The sequence below is a fragment of the Thunnus maccoyii genome, chromosome 4, assembly GCF_910596095.1.
Source record: "Thunnus maccoyii chromosome 4, fThuMac1.1, whole genome shotgun sequence".
NCBI lineage: Eukaryota > Metazoa > Chordata > Actinopteri > Scombriformes > Scombridae > Thunnus > Thunnus maccoyii.
Window position 1 is genome coordinate 27,204,562 of NC_056536.1, and position 19,264 is coordinate 27,223,825.

The 19,264-nt window shown below is 39.8% G+C and overlaps 1 protein-coding gene across 1 annotated transcript in view; it reads right to left on the minus strand.

Moving 5' to 3' along the window:
• Window positions 1-19,264, minus strand: part of magi3a (membrane associated guanylate kinase, WW and PDZ domain containing 3a) — a 120,913-nt gene that overhangs the window by 24,420 nt on the left and 77,229 nt on the right. Inside the window, exons 3-4 of the mRNA XM_042408534.1 lie at window positions 12,883-13,002; window positions 986-1,192 (exon numbers count right to left, since the gene is read on the minus strand). Of these exons, the coding sequence (XP_042264468.1) occupies window positions 986-1,192; window positions 12,883-13,002 (327 nt within the window). The remainder of the gene's footprint in view (window positions 1-985; window positions 1,193-12,882; window positions 13,003-19,264) is intronic.

Genomic DNA, 19,264 nt, shown 5'->3' on the forward strand with positions numbered 1-19,264 from the left:
TTTCTATGATAACATATCTGAACTTGGAGCATGCAGTGCATACACTGTATGTGATAGTAATAGCCATAACATGATAATGGAAATAATCTTATTTTCCTCATATTTAGAAAAAGTCCCCACAATCCAAAACTGAGGAAAAAATAGTCAAAATTCAAAATGTCTTGTGGCTGCATTACTCTGTAGTCTATTCAGGCTACTGTCAGTTAAGACATTTTCTTATTTCATCATCTTTTTATGCAGAGCGGCTCATTTTGCCATCAATGTAGATTAGCAGCGCCATACAGCACTAAACCAGGGTGTGATGGGGCCGGTCAGAGTCCTGTTACTGAAGCCAAAACAGAGGACAGGACAGCTGAATCCTGCATGCTCCAGCTGGAGCAGCAAATAGCCAGAAGCTGCTACTTTGTTCAGTTGGCTGGTTTAAGATGGGTGAATGGTAGTAAAAATTATTTCATATGGACAGTTATTATGTAACATGTTGGAACATAATGTTGACTTACCATTACTGTTTTATAATGACACAGCAGTTAGAGGGTTTTTTAACTTCTTTCCATCTACCATTAGCTGAAACACGTTCTGATTTTGTTTGTGCCATGAGCAATGTGAGAACATCCTTGTGAAAGAATGAAACAAGGACAAAGTCTATCCCTCTAACCGAGGGATTGCTCCTATTGATCTCAGACATTACTTTGGCTACCTCTTGACTTTGCGGGGCTGTGATTTAGTGCTGACCTTGCATGCAGAACAGCTAATCCTGCGAAAGTTTGTTTGGCGAAAAGAATGATAAGGAGGAAATAAAACAAGGTCCTGCTGTTTTGTATTATAATATATAATGAACTGCTGGACAAAAAAATAAATAAATCGAGAAAACAAAAACTCCTGGGGTTTAAATTTGAAGGAAAGCAGTATGGAGCACAGACGCATTACAACTAGCTGGAAGAATTGTAGACGCATTGAAAAATAAAAAGTCAGTGGCGTGTCTCACCGGCGAGGCCGTTGACCATAGGAGGCCTCTCTTCTTCCTCTTCTTCCTCTGGGGCGGCACTGTCCTTTCTGTCCATCTTACTGACTGAAGTTGTGCGTTTTCGTTGGACTTCGCTGTCATATTCTTCATCAAACAGAACCTGGTCCACCAAATCTGGCTGCACAGGGCTGGGCTCTGCAGGGGGTTTAGGAGTGCCATAGTAATTGCCTGGTAAGAATAGAAAAAGACAGAATGGACAAAAAAGAGGGAGAGAGAGAGAGAGAGACTTACCATTAGCTAACCCAAATCCACTTCTAACCTTAATCCTAAACCCAAGTTCAAACCCTACAGCTACCCCCTGGATTGGGGAAAAAAATGCTGGACAACCTTGCGTTGACCTTGCTTTGAGGATTTTCTATCCTTGTATGTGGTCCACATGAGTAGGAACCAGAGAGAACACACACAAAGTCACAAGTGTTCAATATGAAAGAAATAATTAAAGGTCTCTTTTCGGCTTTGCAGTCCAACACAGGAGGGAAAGAGACAACTAAACAACAATACAGCAGCAAAAACACATCGTTGATACAAGATCAAGAAAAAAAAAAAACACCTCAAATGTAGTGCTGTAGCGGTTTAAATTTCTTTTAACGCACAGGGGAGTCTGGTTGTTAGCTACAAATCATATCTGGCGGAGCCGTACTGGTTGGAACAAAATGAGGCCAAGCTTTTGCTGTCATAACTCTTAGGTTTTGGAACAGACTCCTGGATAAGGAGAACTGTTTTTTCCCCCTCAGTTTCTGAAGCAAATTAGTCTTTTGCTAATTCCCATTGTGTATCACTGTCTCTATTGAGCAACACGGTCGGAAAAGTTAACCCACTTAACCGTATGTCTACTCAAATACACATAGAGCCATTAGAGTACAACGCATGAGGAAGGTCATGTTGTCTCCCATAGACCCCAAAACCTGCTGATCAGGTGCATTAACCATCCAGCAGGAGCCTGTAATGTAGCAGCAGAGACCTGATCCCTAGCTGGCTTCCCATTCACAAAAAGGCTGTCTATGTTCATTGCCCAGCCATAGGATGCCATTGCTGGGAAATTTAATGTTATTTTATCATATTTTTAGCTATGATAGGGACGTGGGTCTAGGGATGGCAATGTTGGTGTGGTGACTGTCCACCACTTTGGTCCAGACTGAAATATCTCAAGTTTTGCACAGATGTTCATGGCCCCCAGAGGTTGAAGCCTGGTTTTTACTCTAGTTACACTGTCTCAACAACTATTTGGTCGATTGCCATGAAATTTCATACAGACATTCATCTGCCCCTCGGTATGTAATAATGTCCCTTGAGGTCCCTGATTTTTCATCTAGCGCCCTCATCAGGTCAATATCTTATTGACCAATAAGGTTAAGGTTTTGTTAATCTTATACTTTGTTTTTATCTGTTTCAAAAGTATGTTTTTGTGTATGTTATTATTATCATCAGATCCTACTATTATTCACTACTGCAGTAGTCCCAGCCTTCAGAACAAAGTCAAAAAACTGTTTTGTTGTTATATTTACAGCTTCTCTCCCTGGGGAACTGTGACTACTGCAAGCCAAGGTAGGTTCTCAAGCACTTGATTGCCCATTTAAGTCCATCAGCTTGCCTTTGCTGTCATGTTGGTGCCTAAGGGGGCAAACAGCCTGACTCCACAGAGCAAGGGGAAGGTGGGGGGGGGGGGGGGGGGGACACAAGAATGCCACTAGTCTTCATCTTTCCTCAACCATAGGAGAGGGGTGACCCACTTTACCACTCACTACCTTCTCTCTCTGTGCAGCAGGAATAATAGAAAAGATGAAAACTTCGAAGGACAGGAGCTGAAAAAATAGTCTGTAAGGCAAGGTACAAATATTGATTCACTGGTTGTTATCTGTCTCTGGGAAAGCACAGTCTTCCAGTGTTTGCAGTGTGGGTAAAGACTGTGTCTGTGACTGTGTCTGAGTGGCTGAATGCTGTATTGTAACAGTTAAACAGCACACCAAGGAGTGGACAGACACTGTGATGAAGGAGTATACTGGCAATAAGAGAATGGGAATAAAGGAGGAAGGATGGGAGGCAGCAGAGAATGAGAAAGGAGAACACTTTCTTACTGACAGATATAATGTGAATTAATGCGTGTTAATGTCACGCAGAGCAAAATGAAGAACAATCTTGCCTTCTCAGATTTTAATTTCCCCAATTAAATAAATATTTTCAAATCATCAATGGGGCCCACCCTATAAATAGGCCAGACTGATATATCAGCCGATATCATTGCAGATATCCATATTCATATCTCACTGCAGATATTCCATATCAACGTAGTTTATGTCAGCTGCTGGACAAACAAATTGAAGGTGACCTCATCAAAAAATTTCACAAGACAAACAAGATACTGGCTGGTTTGCCTCACATGTGAAAACAACGACAACAAAACAGAAATAACCATCAAACCTTGTTAAGATTCTGCAGCTGAAGCCTTTTTAACAGCTATGATTATGATATTCTAAATAAACAATCAACACACAACTAAAAAGCACACTGCGAGTGTGATGTTAAACAATAAATTATAATTGATCAAGGTAATTACACGGAATCATGTTTTAATTTACAAAGTATTAGCATCAGGATCTTATTGAAAACCATTAAATCCGTTTGTAATTAATGGGGAGTTTAATGACAGAATGCAAATTTGGGAACTTAAATTGGAAGTGGTAATTTGTTCAGTGCACTCCACAGTTTCTGAGGCTCACACAAAAAAGGTACATATCACCTCTGTAAGTACCCATTAGCAAGAGCTAGGAGAAAGTGGCCACAATAAGGAAGAGCATTGAGATGGATTGTGTTCGTGTAATTATACTGTACAAATGAGCCACAATATGAAAAGCAGTAATTGATGAGAATTTAGAACTTCAACTAGAATAAAACCATACAATCTGAAAAAAAAGAGAACACGAAGGACTGGAGGCTGAGTGTTTTTAACTTCACATACAGAATGAGTGCAATGTCTCTTTGAGCAGTCGGGTCTTTTCACAAAGTTCATTAAATGGGCTGTTTGTTTGAATCTCAAGTGGCCCCTCATTTAGTTTTGCTTCAAGTTATTTTAAATAAATACAGTTTAATTCAGCATTCATATTCTGCGACTGCTCCAGGGGCGTCTACTGACAGCTCTATTATTTTATTTAGCACAATGTATAATCATTTTAATATACACAGCAGTCACTGATTATTCTCAGCTCCATTTAATAGAATTAAATGGTTAATACTATTAATATTCTATCACGACAAAAAAAAAAAAAGCCCACTGTCTTTCTTTTGATGTGACACCAGTATGTATTATGCTTTATCATATCAAAGATTTCAACCAGCTGTAGCAGTAACAATTAGATTTAATTATTAAAAACAGCCAGAACATTGGCAACAACAGTGAGCTAGATCAAACAGGTGAACATTTGTAATTCTAATAGATAAATAATAAATAAATGAGTGAATAACCAAAGAAAGAATATCAGATTAAATAACACAGGCACAACAACAAAATCAAAACAGTGACATAATAAACACTAACAAAGATGCTGTATTTATTTCGTATATCTTCTTGCAGAAAATGTGGTAATGAATAAGGCCACATGAGTGACAAAGAAACGCCTTGTTTAATAAAATGTTGAATAAGTCATTGTCGAGACTGAACTAAGCATCATGTGTCACTAAGTTTTCATATGATGAAATTCACCGAGTTAACATGCATTGTATTACGGGCTCTTACTTGAGTCTAAAACCTGCTTTTTAAATTATTTTTGGGTCATTTTATGCCTTTTTTATTAGATAGCCGACAGTAGAGAGATGACAGAAGATGAGGGAAAAGAGAAGTGGGAAATTATACATCAAAAGTCTTCAGCAGGAAGGGAATTGGGAACATTGCTATTCATGGCTAGCACCTTACAGGATATGACAATTTTCTATATTTTTCTTACTGTTAACAAATCTCGTGCAGAGTCAAGCCACCAATAAATCAATACTACTAATAAGTATTGTGTGTATACATGTTATTCTATTGTGCCGTAGACCTCCTTTGCTGTCCAAAAATGATAAAAAAAACACAACAGTGAGCCACACTGTTGCACTGGGTGACATGTTCTTTCACCTCCTTCACTATGTTGAACTTAATTACAAAGTCAAGAGGTTGTGGTATGTAGCACAAGCTAGAATAATGAATTACACAGAACTACTCCCTGGAGACTGAAAACGTGATCGCTGTTATTCTTCGGGTTATTCTACTGTTACCATACTCTTCAGGCCAAAGGAACATGTCACCCAGTGCAATGGTTTGTCTCATTGATGTGTTTTTATAGGTTTTTGGACAACAACGGAGGTAGATATATCAAAATATATCAAAATATATCAAGTTTTTGATACACACTGGAGGTCCAAAATATGGCCCAAAATGGAAAGAAAAAGCTGAACTTTACAGACTGCTGATCCAAAAGAGGTGGTCCAAGAAGAGCCAGTGACCTACCTAAACGCCCAGTCTAGACATAGTATGCATTATTAACAAGTTTTCACAGCTGACAGTCCAAATTCACTATAGCTATAGCTGCCTAATAGCCATCATAATTACTCATCTAGTAATATGGATGCTGCTGCTTCACTTTCCCTCACAATTGATGCGATCATCTCTTCATGAGAGCACCAGAGAGAGGGGAAAACACTGATCTAACCTGTCCATGGTTCTGATATATATCTCTGCCTCATTAAATTTCCAATATCTCATTATCAGGACAAAGACCTTCCCTATTGGGATGCCAGGACAAATAGTGGAAAATCAGTCCTGATTTGAATAGGATGTCTGGTCACCCTTTGGCAACCCTGATGATGTCAGAGGGACCACTTCAAATCATTCACCTTAATTACAGTCTAAGATTAATGAGCTGTTCACTCTTGGGAAAAATGGGGGGGAAAACGCTTGAGAGACACCACTCTAACAGCTCCCCATGACTGTGTGTGTGACAAAAATAGACACCTGCTGATACAGGCACTGAATTGACAAATCAACATGCTGTGCTGTTCTATTTTACATGTAACAATGTGCAGGAAATAGAGAAATAAAAGGAATAATTCATCCCACTAACTGTTCCCTAATGATGGATCAAATTTCTGATCCTTACTGTAGTTTGCTTACTAACGAACATTTCAGCTACATGACCATTTTAACCAAGTAGTATACAACAAACAAGTATATAAAAAGAATAAAAAACTCTTGATGAGTTTTATCAACAGTACATCTCCATTTGGTTGCTATGTTTAACCTATTAGAGGCAAAGTTTGTCTTTAATACAGAAAGGGACAGTGGATACAGTATCACAACCCATCACACTATAAAATTCAACATCTTTGGTCATCAATAGCTTATATAATTTCAATCTTACTTCCCCTTTGTCACTCCATGGCAAAGTGACAAGTATCCATTATGTTATAGGTGAAAGCAGCAGAAAAGATTTGCACCAAGGGCTGGTGATTCAAACAATTTCAACATAGTGTTATTACATTAAAGCTCTTTTTGCAGCTCTTTGAGAGTGGTGGGTGGACAGTATAAAGCAAAGCCATTTTCATTTTAACAGCCTGGGCCAACACTTGCTTGGCACAGTCAGTGAATTACACAGTCATTCACTCATGTTACACATACACTGTTGTGTTTGCTGCCAGTAAGAAGCAGTTTTGTGTCAGAGGGAACCTTTTTTTAAAAAACTTGCTTACCGTTAGAAGGAGCTGAAATATGCACTACTAAGGCCATGTGTGTTTATGGGTGAGAAAGAATGCGTATATACACTCTGTGTGTGTGTGTGTGTGTGTGTGCATGTGTGTGTATAGATGTTACGCCATCTGTTTTAGTCAGCAGCTGCCAGCATATCTCATCTCCAACTCGTGAGAATCGAAATAAAATGTGAGTGCAACTGTGACCAGTGTTATATCTACTGTTAGACATAACTTCTTTATATCTCACTATATCTTCCAGAGAAGCTTTCAAGAGAGCAAAGATGCATGCAGTCAGTCATGGTCATTTAGCAACATGAAATGCTAGCAAATGGTTTTGTGGCAATGTTTTCAAACACAAATGGAAATTAGAGACATCCCTTATGTTGTGGAAGTTTGGGAAAACCTCTCAAGGGTTTTTACTCCGGCTCAGCCTTCACTATGTCCCTCCCAGAGCTCTCCCAATCCCTACCTCACTCTGCGTTTATCCCCCTGTCTCTTTGAACCTGCCAGCCACAGTCACAGACCCTCATTAATCATTGAGGATGGGCTTCCACTCTCTTGGGCAGTGCCAAGTCTACCCAGGCCTCATCAGCGACTGCCAGTGCCCTGGGCGGGTGAAGCCCATCTTGTGCTTCGGCCTTGGCACAGAGCTCGGGTGCTGCTTGGCATGGATGCCCACACTTCACAAGCCAACCTTGTCAACCTTGCATTCCTCTGCTCCCAGTGCTTCTGTGTGTGGACAGCTTCACAATCCACTGTTAGATGACCTGCCCCTCATAAATAAACTTCCCCTCTAGTTTATGTTCACCTCCTCAGTCTGTGTAGTGACACCCAATATGAATTACAAACCCTTCCTATCTTTACTTCCATCATCGTTTTCCTTATAGAGCTGCTCCTGATCCCTCCCTGTTTATCTTATGTTCTTCCACTTTCTGTTTCAGCTTTTTTTCTTTTAGTTTTTCGTGCTCTTATGTGCAATAACAACACTAATCCAACAACTGTTATCAGCAGTCCTTAGAGCCGAGGTACTTCTTAATCTTCCAGGCTCTGTTTTGTCAGTTCCTAGGAGTGGGCAACTGTTGCTAGTGCAGCACCTTTGCACCCTCCCTCCTCTGTGACTTCTGGCCCGCTGCCCTGTTTCTATCTAATCCACAGCTATGCAGCTTTGCCTCAGAACTTCACAAAGCCTATAATACCAAAAAGACCCTATTATAAAATGGTTGTAGGCAACGCAGTCCAGCAAAACAAGGGGTTAGTAAATGGTCATTTCTTTTCCAGTGAAGTCCATGATTGTCAGGGGGAATGAATTTTTTATTTTTTACAAACAAAGGGGATTTCATCATCTTCTTACCCTGTCAAACTGTCCCCTGGCAGTACTGCAATGAAAGTATCACATCTCTTTCTTGTCTATAAATCATGTCCTTTACTTCTCCTTTCCTTGTCTCTTCTGCTTTCTTCCCATCATGTCCCATGCTATACTTTATATTTACACTGCATCCTTTTGCACTGACCACCTTAAACCAAAGCCATCGTAAACTGGTTCTATGGACGTGGAACGTTACTCCCTGGTGGGGAAGTTGTATGTGCATATGCACTAAATAGAAGTATCTGGCCTCCTTGGAGTCTCTGGGAGGGCCCTGGAGGAGGCAAGGCCCAGCAAGTACATAGTTCTGCTGGAGGACTTCAATGCTCATGTGGGCAATGATGGAGAAAACTGGAGGGGTTGATTGGGAGGAACGGCCTACATGATCTGAACCCAAGTGATACATTGTTATTGGACTTCTGTGCTAGCCATTGATTGGCCATAACTAACACCATGTTCGGGCATAAGGTTATTCATAAGCGTACCAGAACATCTTAGGTCAAAGACTGCTGATCAACTTTCTACTTGTAAAGAGAGGAGCAGAGCTGTCAAATGATCACCACCTGGTGTTGAGTTGGATCAGGTGGCAAGGGAGGCTGCTGGACAGACCTAGGAGACCCAAACAAGTAGCAAAAGCCCCTGTCTGTGAGGTCTTCAACTCCCGCCTTCGGAGGAATTTCTCCTGCATCCCGGGGGATGTGCACTGCCGGAGAAAAGTGGACTACTCCCTCTGGGTTGGGAGTGAGTCGCTGCCACAGGCGAAGGAGTTCAAGTATCTCGGGGTCTTGTTCACAAGTGAGAGTGAGATGGAGTGTGAGGTCGACAGGCGGATCGGTGCAGCATCAGCAGTAATGCGGGTGTTGTACTGGACTATTGTAGTGAAGAAAGAGCTAAAGAGCTTAAACCTCCGACTTGTAATCAAGGTAATGTGTCCCATGCCAGTTTTGTCATATACAAGCATCAATGAGGCAGTACAGGTATGCAGTCTAATGGGGCTTGACTAATACAACCATCACAGTAAAAAGTCTGCTGAATCTGATCCATATCCACATTGCATCAGACAAAAAGAAAAAGCAAGGTGTGTGATATAATGAGATTCAAATGGATATGGAAGTTAACACAATGCTGCATTTTCAGCTGAAATCTTTTGTCAATATTGTGCTAGTCCTACTGTTACTGACTTCGACTTTCAGCAGAGTCACCTGTTTTCCTTGAATATTGCTTGTCCATTTGAGCTACTTGTCTCCATCATGAATGATTCATACTACTGGCTTTTCTGTCATGGTAGAAAATTGGATAAGCTCTGATTCACATACACACAAATCTAATCCAGCACAGCCAAGGTAACAAGTATTACTCATATCCTGACACTTTCATCATTTTGTAAAACAAAAATTGGTATTTGTTTTTGTGCAGTTTAAACTTCCCCATCTATTTCACCAACGGTTGAGACAACTTTGCTGCTAAGACCTGCTTTGAATGCAGAGAGCAAGACTGCTGGAATTTGAAAATGGAATGGATTAATGCTGAGGAGTGATCTCATAAACACACACAATTTTCCTCTTTTATGCTTGGTTAATCATTCTCATAATATCGGTCTTCTGAAATAACTTTCTATTATTGTTGAGCGATATGACAACCAATCTATGAAATGTTCATTGTCTCAGATATTGGCTCTTGCGGAGCTGCCTGTGGGAGTGAGTGTCGTTCTTGGTTACAGATTAACCGTGGCCACATCAAGCCCCTGTTGTTCACAGGTCTGGAGGATTAGTCACAGCGGTGAGACCGGCTGTCCAGGTCGATGTTTCCATTCAATCAGCCACAGATACAGTAAGGCCTCGTTCAGACAGAAACGTTACGTGCACTGAAGAAGCTAAGCATATCAAATGAGGGAGAGAGAGAGAGAGAGAGAGAGGGAGAGAGATATGCTGAAATGGCCCAAATCCAATTCTTTTTCGCCTCCATGTGACTTGGATCTGATTTTGTCACGGAAGTGTGAACAAATAAATTAGATCTGGGCCACTTGCATATGTGGTCCTAGATTTGATTCATTACCAATCTCTTGTTATGCGACCGCTCTCACAACAGTCAGATCGGAATTCATGTTTTTTAAACATCTCACTTCTCTGCGCATGTGCATATTGCCTGTCGTCTTCAGTCAGTGTCGGCACCTCACGGACTGGTAAAAATAAACATGGAGGAGAGCAATAACAGCAACGGGGGTCAATGGAGAGACGAGGAAGTTTCAAATTTGTTGGAAATTTATGGAGAAGCTTCTATTCAAGCCAAACTGGAAGGAACTTATTGTAACCAAATACTAGCACAGCCATGTCGTCCTGGGGCTTGTTTTACAAAGCACTGCTTACACGCCAGTGCCCTCTTTCACTTGCAAACTGCAGATAAATTTGAGTCCTACAGTCCCCTCGCATGCTCATGCATGGGTCATAAGTATGGTGTTTCTTTTGATTAGTTAAAACATGTCAAAATTAACATGAGAGGAAATTATCTCATGTTGCAAGTCACAGCTTGCATGTTGCAAATTTGGTGAAACGGGCCCCATCTTTATGGTCTGATTGTCGCACAAATTACATTATTGTTGTTATTCTTGTGTGCATGCGGCTCACATTTCAGTTAAATCTGCACATATGTGGCAGTTTAGGACCTCAGTGGCGCTCACACCGGAGCCGGATACGTGTCACTTACAAACATGAATGTGAACCATCAACACAAAAAGATCAGATCTGACTAAAAAAATCAGAATTGAGCGTTAAGGCCTATAATGTGAAGCAATGAGTGCAATGAAAGTTCAATTCAAATTTTTTGTCCCACAAGAGGAAAGCAGCAAAGAAACAATAAAACACTATAAAATAGATTTGAGAATCTGATACCCATAATAAAACATAAAATAAAATACTTATAAAAAACTGCAACAACTAAGAATAGGGATAAGAGAAAAGTGCCAGGCTGCTCAGGGCACCAAGAGCCAGTTTATGATATATTTGAATTAAGGTGTGTTTATTGGACATAGAATTCAATCAAAATGTTATTCTGTTGCACCTGAACCTGTATCTCTGACCAGAGGGGACGATGTAAATTCATTTAAAGAGGTGACCCAGGTGGGGTCTCCTTAAAAGTTCAACTATTTTCACATTTTTGCACCACCAGCCACATCGCGGCGCTCCCTCACTTCACTTGAATGCTACAGTAAGGAGTTGCATCCGTCCATTAAAGTGCATTAGTACAAGTTAATACATGTTTAAAAGTGTTTCTTGTAAGCAGAGTGTTTATGTGAATGGGCCCTTATTTCACAATCTCTAGTATACAAGCTGTTAACGACCAGTAACAGAGCTGTAGTCAATGACTAACTCACCATGGGGAGAAAATTCATGATTGTGATAAATATCTCTTTATCTCTCTTTCGCTGCATTGGAGTGTATCTGCCTGTCTGTCTGTAGAGCTGTGTTTGTTTGTGAGAAGTTTATCTAAAAGTTTATCTGTGGGGACTCAAAGGTCAAAAGTCCAGGCATTAATAATTAACTTTCTGGGGGCTTCTGGATCTGTGCCTTCAATATACCTGCTGTATGGTTGTGTTACATTACTTAGGGATGGGCATAGCAGATTCATTATTCATCCTGTTGACTGGTTCATAGGCTCAGGGTTGAAGGGCCAGTCTCTCAAGGCTGGATCTGGGACAGAGGGACAGAGGGCGGACGAAAGAGCTCTTACATAGCCAGCACATTTCAAACAGGACCAGGATGGCAACAAAATCACCTGGGGATATATTAATTCCAGTTCTTTTCATATTTATGGTGACAGGTTGATGACATGGGCAATGTGTTGACTTCACCTGATGACCTTAAGGGTGCACAGCTCTGCACATTTGCAAGAGAACTAATAACCTGAGCATCATGGGGGGGATTCATCCTCCGCTGCAGCTGTGTCCCCAAGGTGGACTGGGACAATGTACTGTAGTGATAATTTACTGTGTTCCTCTGTTCACTCTTTTTTCTATAGGCAGTAGTTTTCCTCTTATAGTCTTCCTGAGTTGACTTTATTCTAAAGTACTTTATGTCTGAAATGAAGTTAAAAAACAAGAAAATTACAACAACTGAAACTTGAAAAGTGGTGCAATTAGGACTGGGCATCATTTGAAAATTTCAGAAAACGGTGCCAATACTGTACTGTACCTGAGTTTCTGTACCAAAACCAAAACGATTCTTTTTCAAGACCATAGTAGGGATGTGCAAAACATCTCTGCATCCATCATTTCTGAATGTTGTCTTACAGGAATAGTTCATTTTGGGAAACATGCTTATTTGGATGAGAAGTTTCACCCTCATATGTCTTAGTGTTACATGACAGCTATTTCCTGGAGACTGGAACAACAACTAGCAAGGCTCCGTCCAAACATAACAGAATTTGCCAACCAGCACCACTTAAGTTCCCTAATTAACACCATATTATGTTAGTTTAAACCTCACAAAAACTGAAGTTGTGGTTTTACGAGAGGTTTTGTGTATATGACTATTTTTTGTTTGCCAAATACTGTAAAAGATTAAAATTGGGAAAGTTATAATTTGGGTCAGAAAATATTATATTCTTATCAAATCAAAATAAACAAGACTTCTGATTATACTTTATTTTGGTCAAAAAGCAGACGTTCAAAATCCAACCCTAAGTACACACTTCAACTAGTTTTTGAACCAATCATTATTTTTCCTTATATGCTCCTCTATAGTGTTGTAGAGTTGTAGTTTGTGTTGTGTTTGAAACATACCATCGTAGGTGCCACTCTCCAGCAGCAGTCCACTTTCTTCCAGTTCACGGAACTCCCCCACACTGATGAAATTGTAGTCCACTCCAGGAACTTCCCCCTCTCTGGGCTGCCGAGTGGTACCTGCCAAAAAGTCACACAGTTAAAGACAAAGGGAACATCCAAACAAGTGGAACGTACTAATTCACTGACAGGGGGGGGGACAGACAGCTGCAGGTGACACTGTATCCAACATGCCCTCAGGGATATGATTCAAGTCCAAATACAGCGCTCTGGGGGGAGAATCTGTATCTACATCATGAATAGTCAACAGATCCGGGACCACAAAGCTATGAATTCATATTCAATAATGAAACAGGGAAAAAAAATATCCTTCGCACAGCAGCACAACCGTCAGAATACAGAGGAAGTATAACTGACGATAATGATAATGAACAGGATTTTAATTGCACACTTTGACTTCTGTGTACAACAGCACTACTTTTAGTCCCAAGGATGCAATTAACTACAATATTAATACAATAAATACAGAGAATTGGAGAAGAGAGCTTTGGTTAGGTGTGCACCAAATACAAGAATGGATAAAATCGAACTTCACTGTTGACCTTCTGCATATTAGCTGAATAATTACACTACTTTTATATCAGCTGTGTATTCATTTCTCCCACTCACAGCTTGGTTTCCATGGCAGTATAATGGAATATAGTCCATTAGTCAATCGATAGAAAATGAATCTGACAAAAACAATCAAATTACCGTCATCACTGTGTACTCTAAAAAAAATGGTGAATGGCATTTTTCAAAAGCTTTTTTAACATTTCACAGACCGAAAAACAGTAATAATCGTCAGATTAATTGGTAATGAAAATAATCGTTAGTTGCAGCTCTAAATGCTTGTCAGCTAAAAATGTTATATACGCCAGACCACTTCTGGGATATCCCTATTTGAAAAAACAAGCATTATCTCATAAACTTTTTGTCCCTACATTACCGTCACAGCGTCCTTCCTACAGCTCTCCTTAAGTCCAATAAGTCCAATAACATTACAGATTACAGCTTCACCACTTGTTTCCAGCATTCAGCAAGATCTGTTCACATTCATAAACCAAAGCTAAACTCTCCAAGGTCACAGAGTAAAATCTAGTGACATGTTTTACAGTGTCTCCTGCCAGTGGTGATAGTCAAGGCCAGCCACCTTTATTTCTCTTTTGACACCACGGTTGCAACATGAGCTCAAGGGATCCAACTTTGTTTTAAAAATTTCTCTCCTTTCTCCCTTCTTTTTAAAATATTTACTTCTCCTCTTCATCTAAAACTATTCCAAAACTGAACCACTACAATTACTTTCCAGTTTCTGCCCACTGGTTAAATAATAATGAGCCATAGCTGCTGTAACTGGTTGAAAAAGTGACATGTTTTGCCTTGATGGTGTCCTCATCTGTGAGACACTGAAAACATATTGTTATGAAAATGATTTTACGCTCCCCAACATGCCGACTCTGCTCACTGTCATCTTAGATATAATCAGGGCTTTTACACTTACGCTAGCTGAACTGCTCTGCTATCTGGCTGCACTGCAAGCACAAGGGATTTTAACTCTGAGTTTAATAGGAACCTATCCCCATTCTTCATTTTCTTTCTGTGTCAACATCCATCCTGACTGCAGTATGAGCCATCACATCTGAAACAGCTTAGTCTATTGCAAAGACAATCTTTTATTCTGTCAGACAGAGCAATCAGAGAGCAGCGAAGCCACAAAAGGAGGAAATATGAGCTTTCTTTTTGAACAGAGGTATAGAGAAATTAGTTTTTTTTATGTTTATTCAGCTACCTTACCTGAAGATTCAGAGACAAGTTTATGGTGTTTAATTAGTTTCAAAACCTGTACACATAAAAACCAGCCGTGCACATGTGATATGAGCACACAGAACAGTATCCACAAGTGGTCCCTCGTCAAATTGACTTTTGACACTTTGGAGGCAGGTATGGAAAAGACAGTCTCCTTGGTAATCTAGCCCAGATTTGACAGGTCTAGGTATAGTGTTTTTCTTATCTGGACCTGGTCTAATGTGGTCTGTATCAGTGAAATTGTCCTTTTTTCTGTTTTCATATGCAAAGTAAAGGTTTCACAAATCTGAAAGTGGGTTTAAACAGCGGTAAGGCTTTTGCTACCATGTCTTACACTATTTCATGAGTATAAGTGATTAAAAAACGGAGAATCAGCTGCTAAATATCATTATTTATGTTTTCCTTTGTTCTCTCTGCTGCCTGTCTTTGACTTTGTCAGTGATCAAACCATCTATCAAAGGTCATGGTCAGTATGCAAAGTGACCAATCAAAGGAGAGGACTGTCTATTTCATACCGGCCTCCAAAGTCTCAAAATTCACGCTCATCACAGCCCTGTATTTGCGGGACTGCATTTCTGTACGAGCAGAGCAGAAATTCTCTCTCACGAGGATGCTTTCCCACTCGTGTATTCTGTTCTGTGTGCTCGTATCACGTGCACGTGCCTGTTTTTTTATGTGCACAGGTTTTGAAACTAATTAAACATCATACAAGTTGGATCAGTTTTCCCACCGTGGCAGTTTTAATTCTCACCACACCATCATGGGTTTTTTTGTAATTGTAATTTTGACCGCAAGAGGTAGTGCAAAAAGTGTACAGCTGTTGTGTTTGACAGTAGATTCACAAAGCAAACCATGTCTTCAGTCTTTACACCTGTCCAGCTGTAAGGGACAGTATGACTACACTCCAGCCATGGACAGAGAGTAGAGAGACTGCTAAGAGTGTTGAAACTAGAACTCTAACTGTTATCTGAGCAAAGGCGCTGAGATAAGGATCTTTGAAGAAAAGACAAGAGTAATTTTGCTGCCAAATCTCTCTGGAAAACACTGTTTTAACATCCATCTTGTCTATGGGTTCTCGCAAGCTTCTCTTTGAAGAGATGAAACATCTGCATGAAAACAATACAGCATGACAGCATTTAACCAAAGCAAATGGAAAAACAGAAAAAGTACAAGTAGTTACCAGGGTTGATGTGGTCTAACAACAAAATCTAACTCAAAAGCTTTAGATGTGAAGTATATTGTGTATGTTTCCCTGCTGGCAGGTTGAACACCCACTCGGTTGGGCACCAGAAACCAAATGACAAGCGTTTAGCAACGAGGATCCCAGATGCTAATTACAGCAGAACAGAAATGATGAAAAAAAGGAACAAAGACAAAAAAAACAAAAAAACACTTGTAAAATTGAATACTAACAGATACCGGATCAGATATCTCTCTCTAGAACAAGAGGTTTTGTTAATGTTGGCTGTAATGTCTGATGAATACATAATAAATCAGAGCACTAACTTGACGTTGTCCAAATGGAATGGAACAAGAAGGGAAGCAACAATATTGACCTCATGCAGCCTCCATCATTTCATTGTTCATTCCATTTCCATTTTGTCTCTTCACTTCTGCTCGCTGTCACAAAAAGACAAAAGTCTCAGTCCTGATTGATTCACACAGTCTACCATAAATTTCACATAAATGGGAATGCACCTCCACATTTATGAGGGGTAGGGGTGTAGCTTGATGTTTCTAATGATGCTTAAATGATCAGTATGATGATAAATGCTTTTAGTTTACAAATATTACTTGCATTTGTCATTTAGCTGATTTTTTTGCTTTGTTGGTCTAGAAGCTGACTGATAAACACGAAAGAAAAGTTTCACCCAAACTATGTAATTAATTAGATAAATTAGATTTTTTCATTATTGATTAATCTGCAGATTATTTTCACAAATAATCAATTAATCATTTTGTCTATAAAATGTCAGAAAACAGTGAAAATGTCCGTTTTAAATTCCCCACAGTCAAAGATTATGTCTTTGACTGTCAGTCAAAAACCCATTCATATTCACTTTACTGTCATGTATGACAGAAAAAGCATTAAATCATCACATTTGAGGAGCTGAAACCAGCACATAATTGTCATTTTTGCTTAAAAAATGACTGAAACTATCAGATTATAAAACAGTTGCTGACTAATCATTGCAGCTCTAGTAATATATGTCATTTTGATCTTGTTACACAAGATTTGCTGAACCTCATGCAGATGTATGAGGTGGTTTGAAAACAAGCTTTCCCTAAAACAACTGTGGAGGTTTGGTTTGGTCATGAACTCTCTGATATGCATCCATATCCGCCAAATGACTCTCCACTGTGGGCTCTGTGTTTTTGGTTGAACAAATGTTGTGTTAGCACATGTTTTGAATGGCCGCATTCAGTGTAGACAGGAAGTTAGAAGACTAAATCACAGAATCGGAGCACTTCCAAGTCGCTGTTCTCATCTCTCAACAGATGTGAGCCATTACTATCATGATATGGTGAAATGTTCCACTGCTACCATTCATTACTACAAAGATCTTACTCGTGTATTCATCCAAGGTCGGAATCAATAATAATTATTACTCAAAAATGACACTGGCTCACAAAATTTTTATTCTACAATTTTAAAGGTTTTATCACAATGTGCGGGATGTCTGGTATGAAGCTCTCGTATAAAATGTTTATGTAAGTCAACAAAAAGGAACACAAGGTTTGAGGCAATGTGGTAAAAGGAAAAAAAAAAATCCGAATCATGTGGGTGGCATATGCTCTGTTTGACCTTGTAACATCTCCGTTTATTTCCTGAGGTTTACATTTATGAAAAGTACAGGTCACAATGGTTTAATGCAATCTTATTATAAGATATGTAAGGAAAAACATTTTCTGCAATTTTTGACTTTTACTTTACTTACTTTTAACTTTGCAGTCTCCGTTAAGTGATGAGCTACATCAGTGCAAAGCTATATTCTGTCTTTTGTCTCAGCAGCTTAAAAACTTAAAAGGAGCACTCTTCAATCTTCTCAAAAGAGAGAAAGTGCAAGGCTTTTTTTCTTTTTACACTTCCTTCCTCGTTTTTTTTTTTTTATCTTCCGATTAGACTCGTGGAGCTGATTGCCATGACGGATATTAATGCCCTGAGAAGGAGACAGGTGGGGTTGGAGGTTGGGATTCAGCCAAGCTTCGAGGATTATGCGGCGCCTTGGACCCCTGGCACTGTTTTGAGCTCCTGTCATCTTTTGTGGGAGGCGAGCAAGACTTTTAATGAAACCTCGCTGTGTGTGTACTGGGAGAGGGAAGTCATGCTTCTCTCACTCCGAGATGCCAGGTTCGGGATGCTGTAATGAGCACAGGCGTCGTTCTGTAGTGGGCTATTTAGGCTCCTCGCCGAGGTCGCCGTGGCTCCGTGCCCTGTGATAACCCAGTGGCACAGGCTTGCATGAGCAGACAAGAGTGGACAGGGGGACATATGCTGAGCTACTGAAGCCAGACTACGATGATGTCTCACATGGGACAAGCATGGCGCGAGTTTTTACATCAAAGATTCGACTCACTAGACTCAGAATTGGGTAAAGATGTAAGAGATTTATAATCTTTAAGATGACGGGCAGAAATTGAGTACAACTATTGTTGTGATGTGAATACTTTTACTTTTAAATAGCTAATGAGAAGTGAAGATCTGCAGGCAAATTAAATCAGTAAGATGAGAAATTAGAATGCCCTGCTGATTATGACATCTCCATCTCCAATTAGTCATTAGCGTTTCACTTGTACATTGAGTGAAAGTTTAAAATATGCCATTAAGATTAATTTTCCTCTACGCAAACCGTCAGACGCGAGAGCTTTCGAAATGCAAACTGAGAGTTAAACAGATAATCAACATTGTCTGGGGCAGTGATGAGTGGTAAAAATGTTTTTTTAACGCAGCTGTGCAGCCCAGAGAATTGCAGCTGCTCTTCCATTCACGCCTGTTGGACTTGTCCGTTTTAAAATCGCTGGGGTATAAAAACAGAATCCTTCTGTCCTGCTTAATTATTCCTCTGTTCTGAAAGTAGTGGTGCAGCAGACTCTTAAAAAAAAACAAAAAAAACCCAAAACAACTCAAGTGTATAAAGTAAAGACAGAATGGAGCTCAAACTTCGCAGTAGTCTCTCACACCTTTAATTATAAGATAACCAAAGTTGGGCTATAATCAAAAAGTGCAAATAAATGTCTCTCTTGGTTCAATACTTCAAATATTCAGTCCTGAAACTCCTTTTTCCTAATTTAAACATTAAAACCGAGAAAGTGTGTCAATTCCCTTGATTCCAATACAGTTTCTTTTGCACAAGCCCTGAAGTCTTAAAGCATATTTTACTCATGGTAGATTATGTTAGCCTTCCACATCACAGTCTACACAGGGTTTTTCCTAGCACCCACTTAGCCACGGATGTGTCTGGGTGTGCCTGTGCCACCTAAATCTCAAGCTGGAACATTCAGCATAATCATAAAAAAAAAAAAAACACAGCCAGAC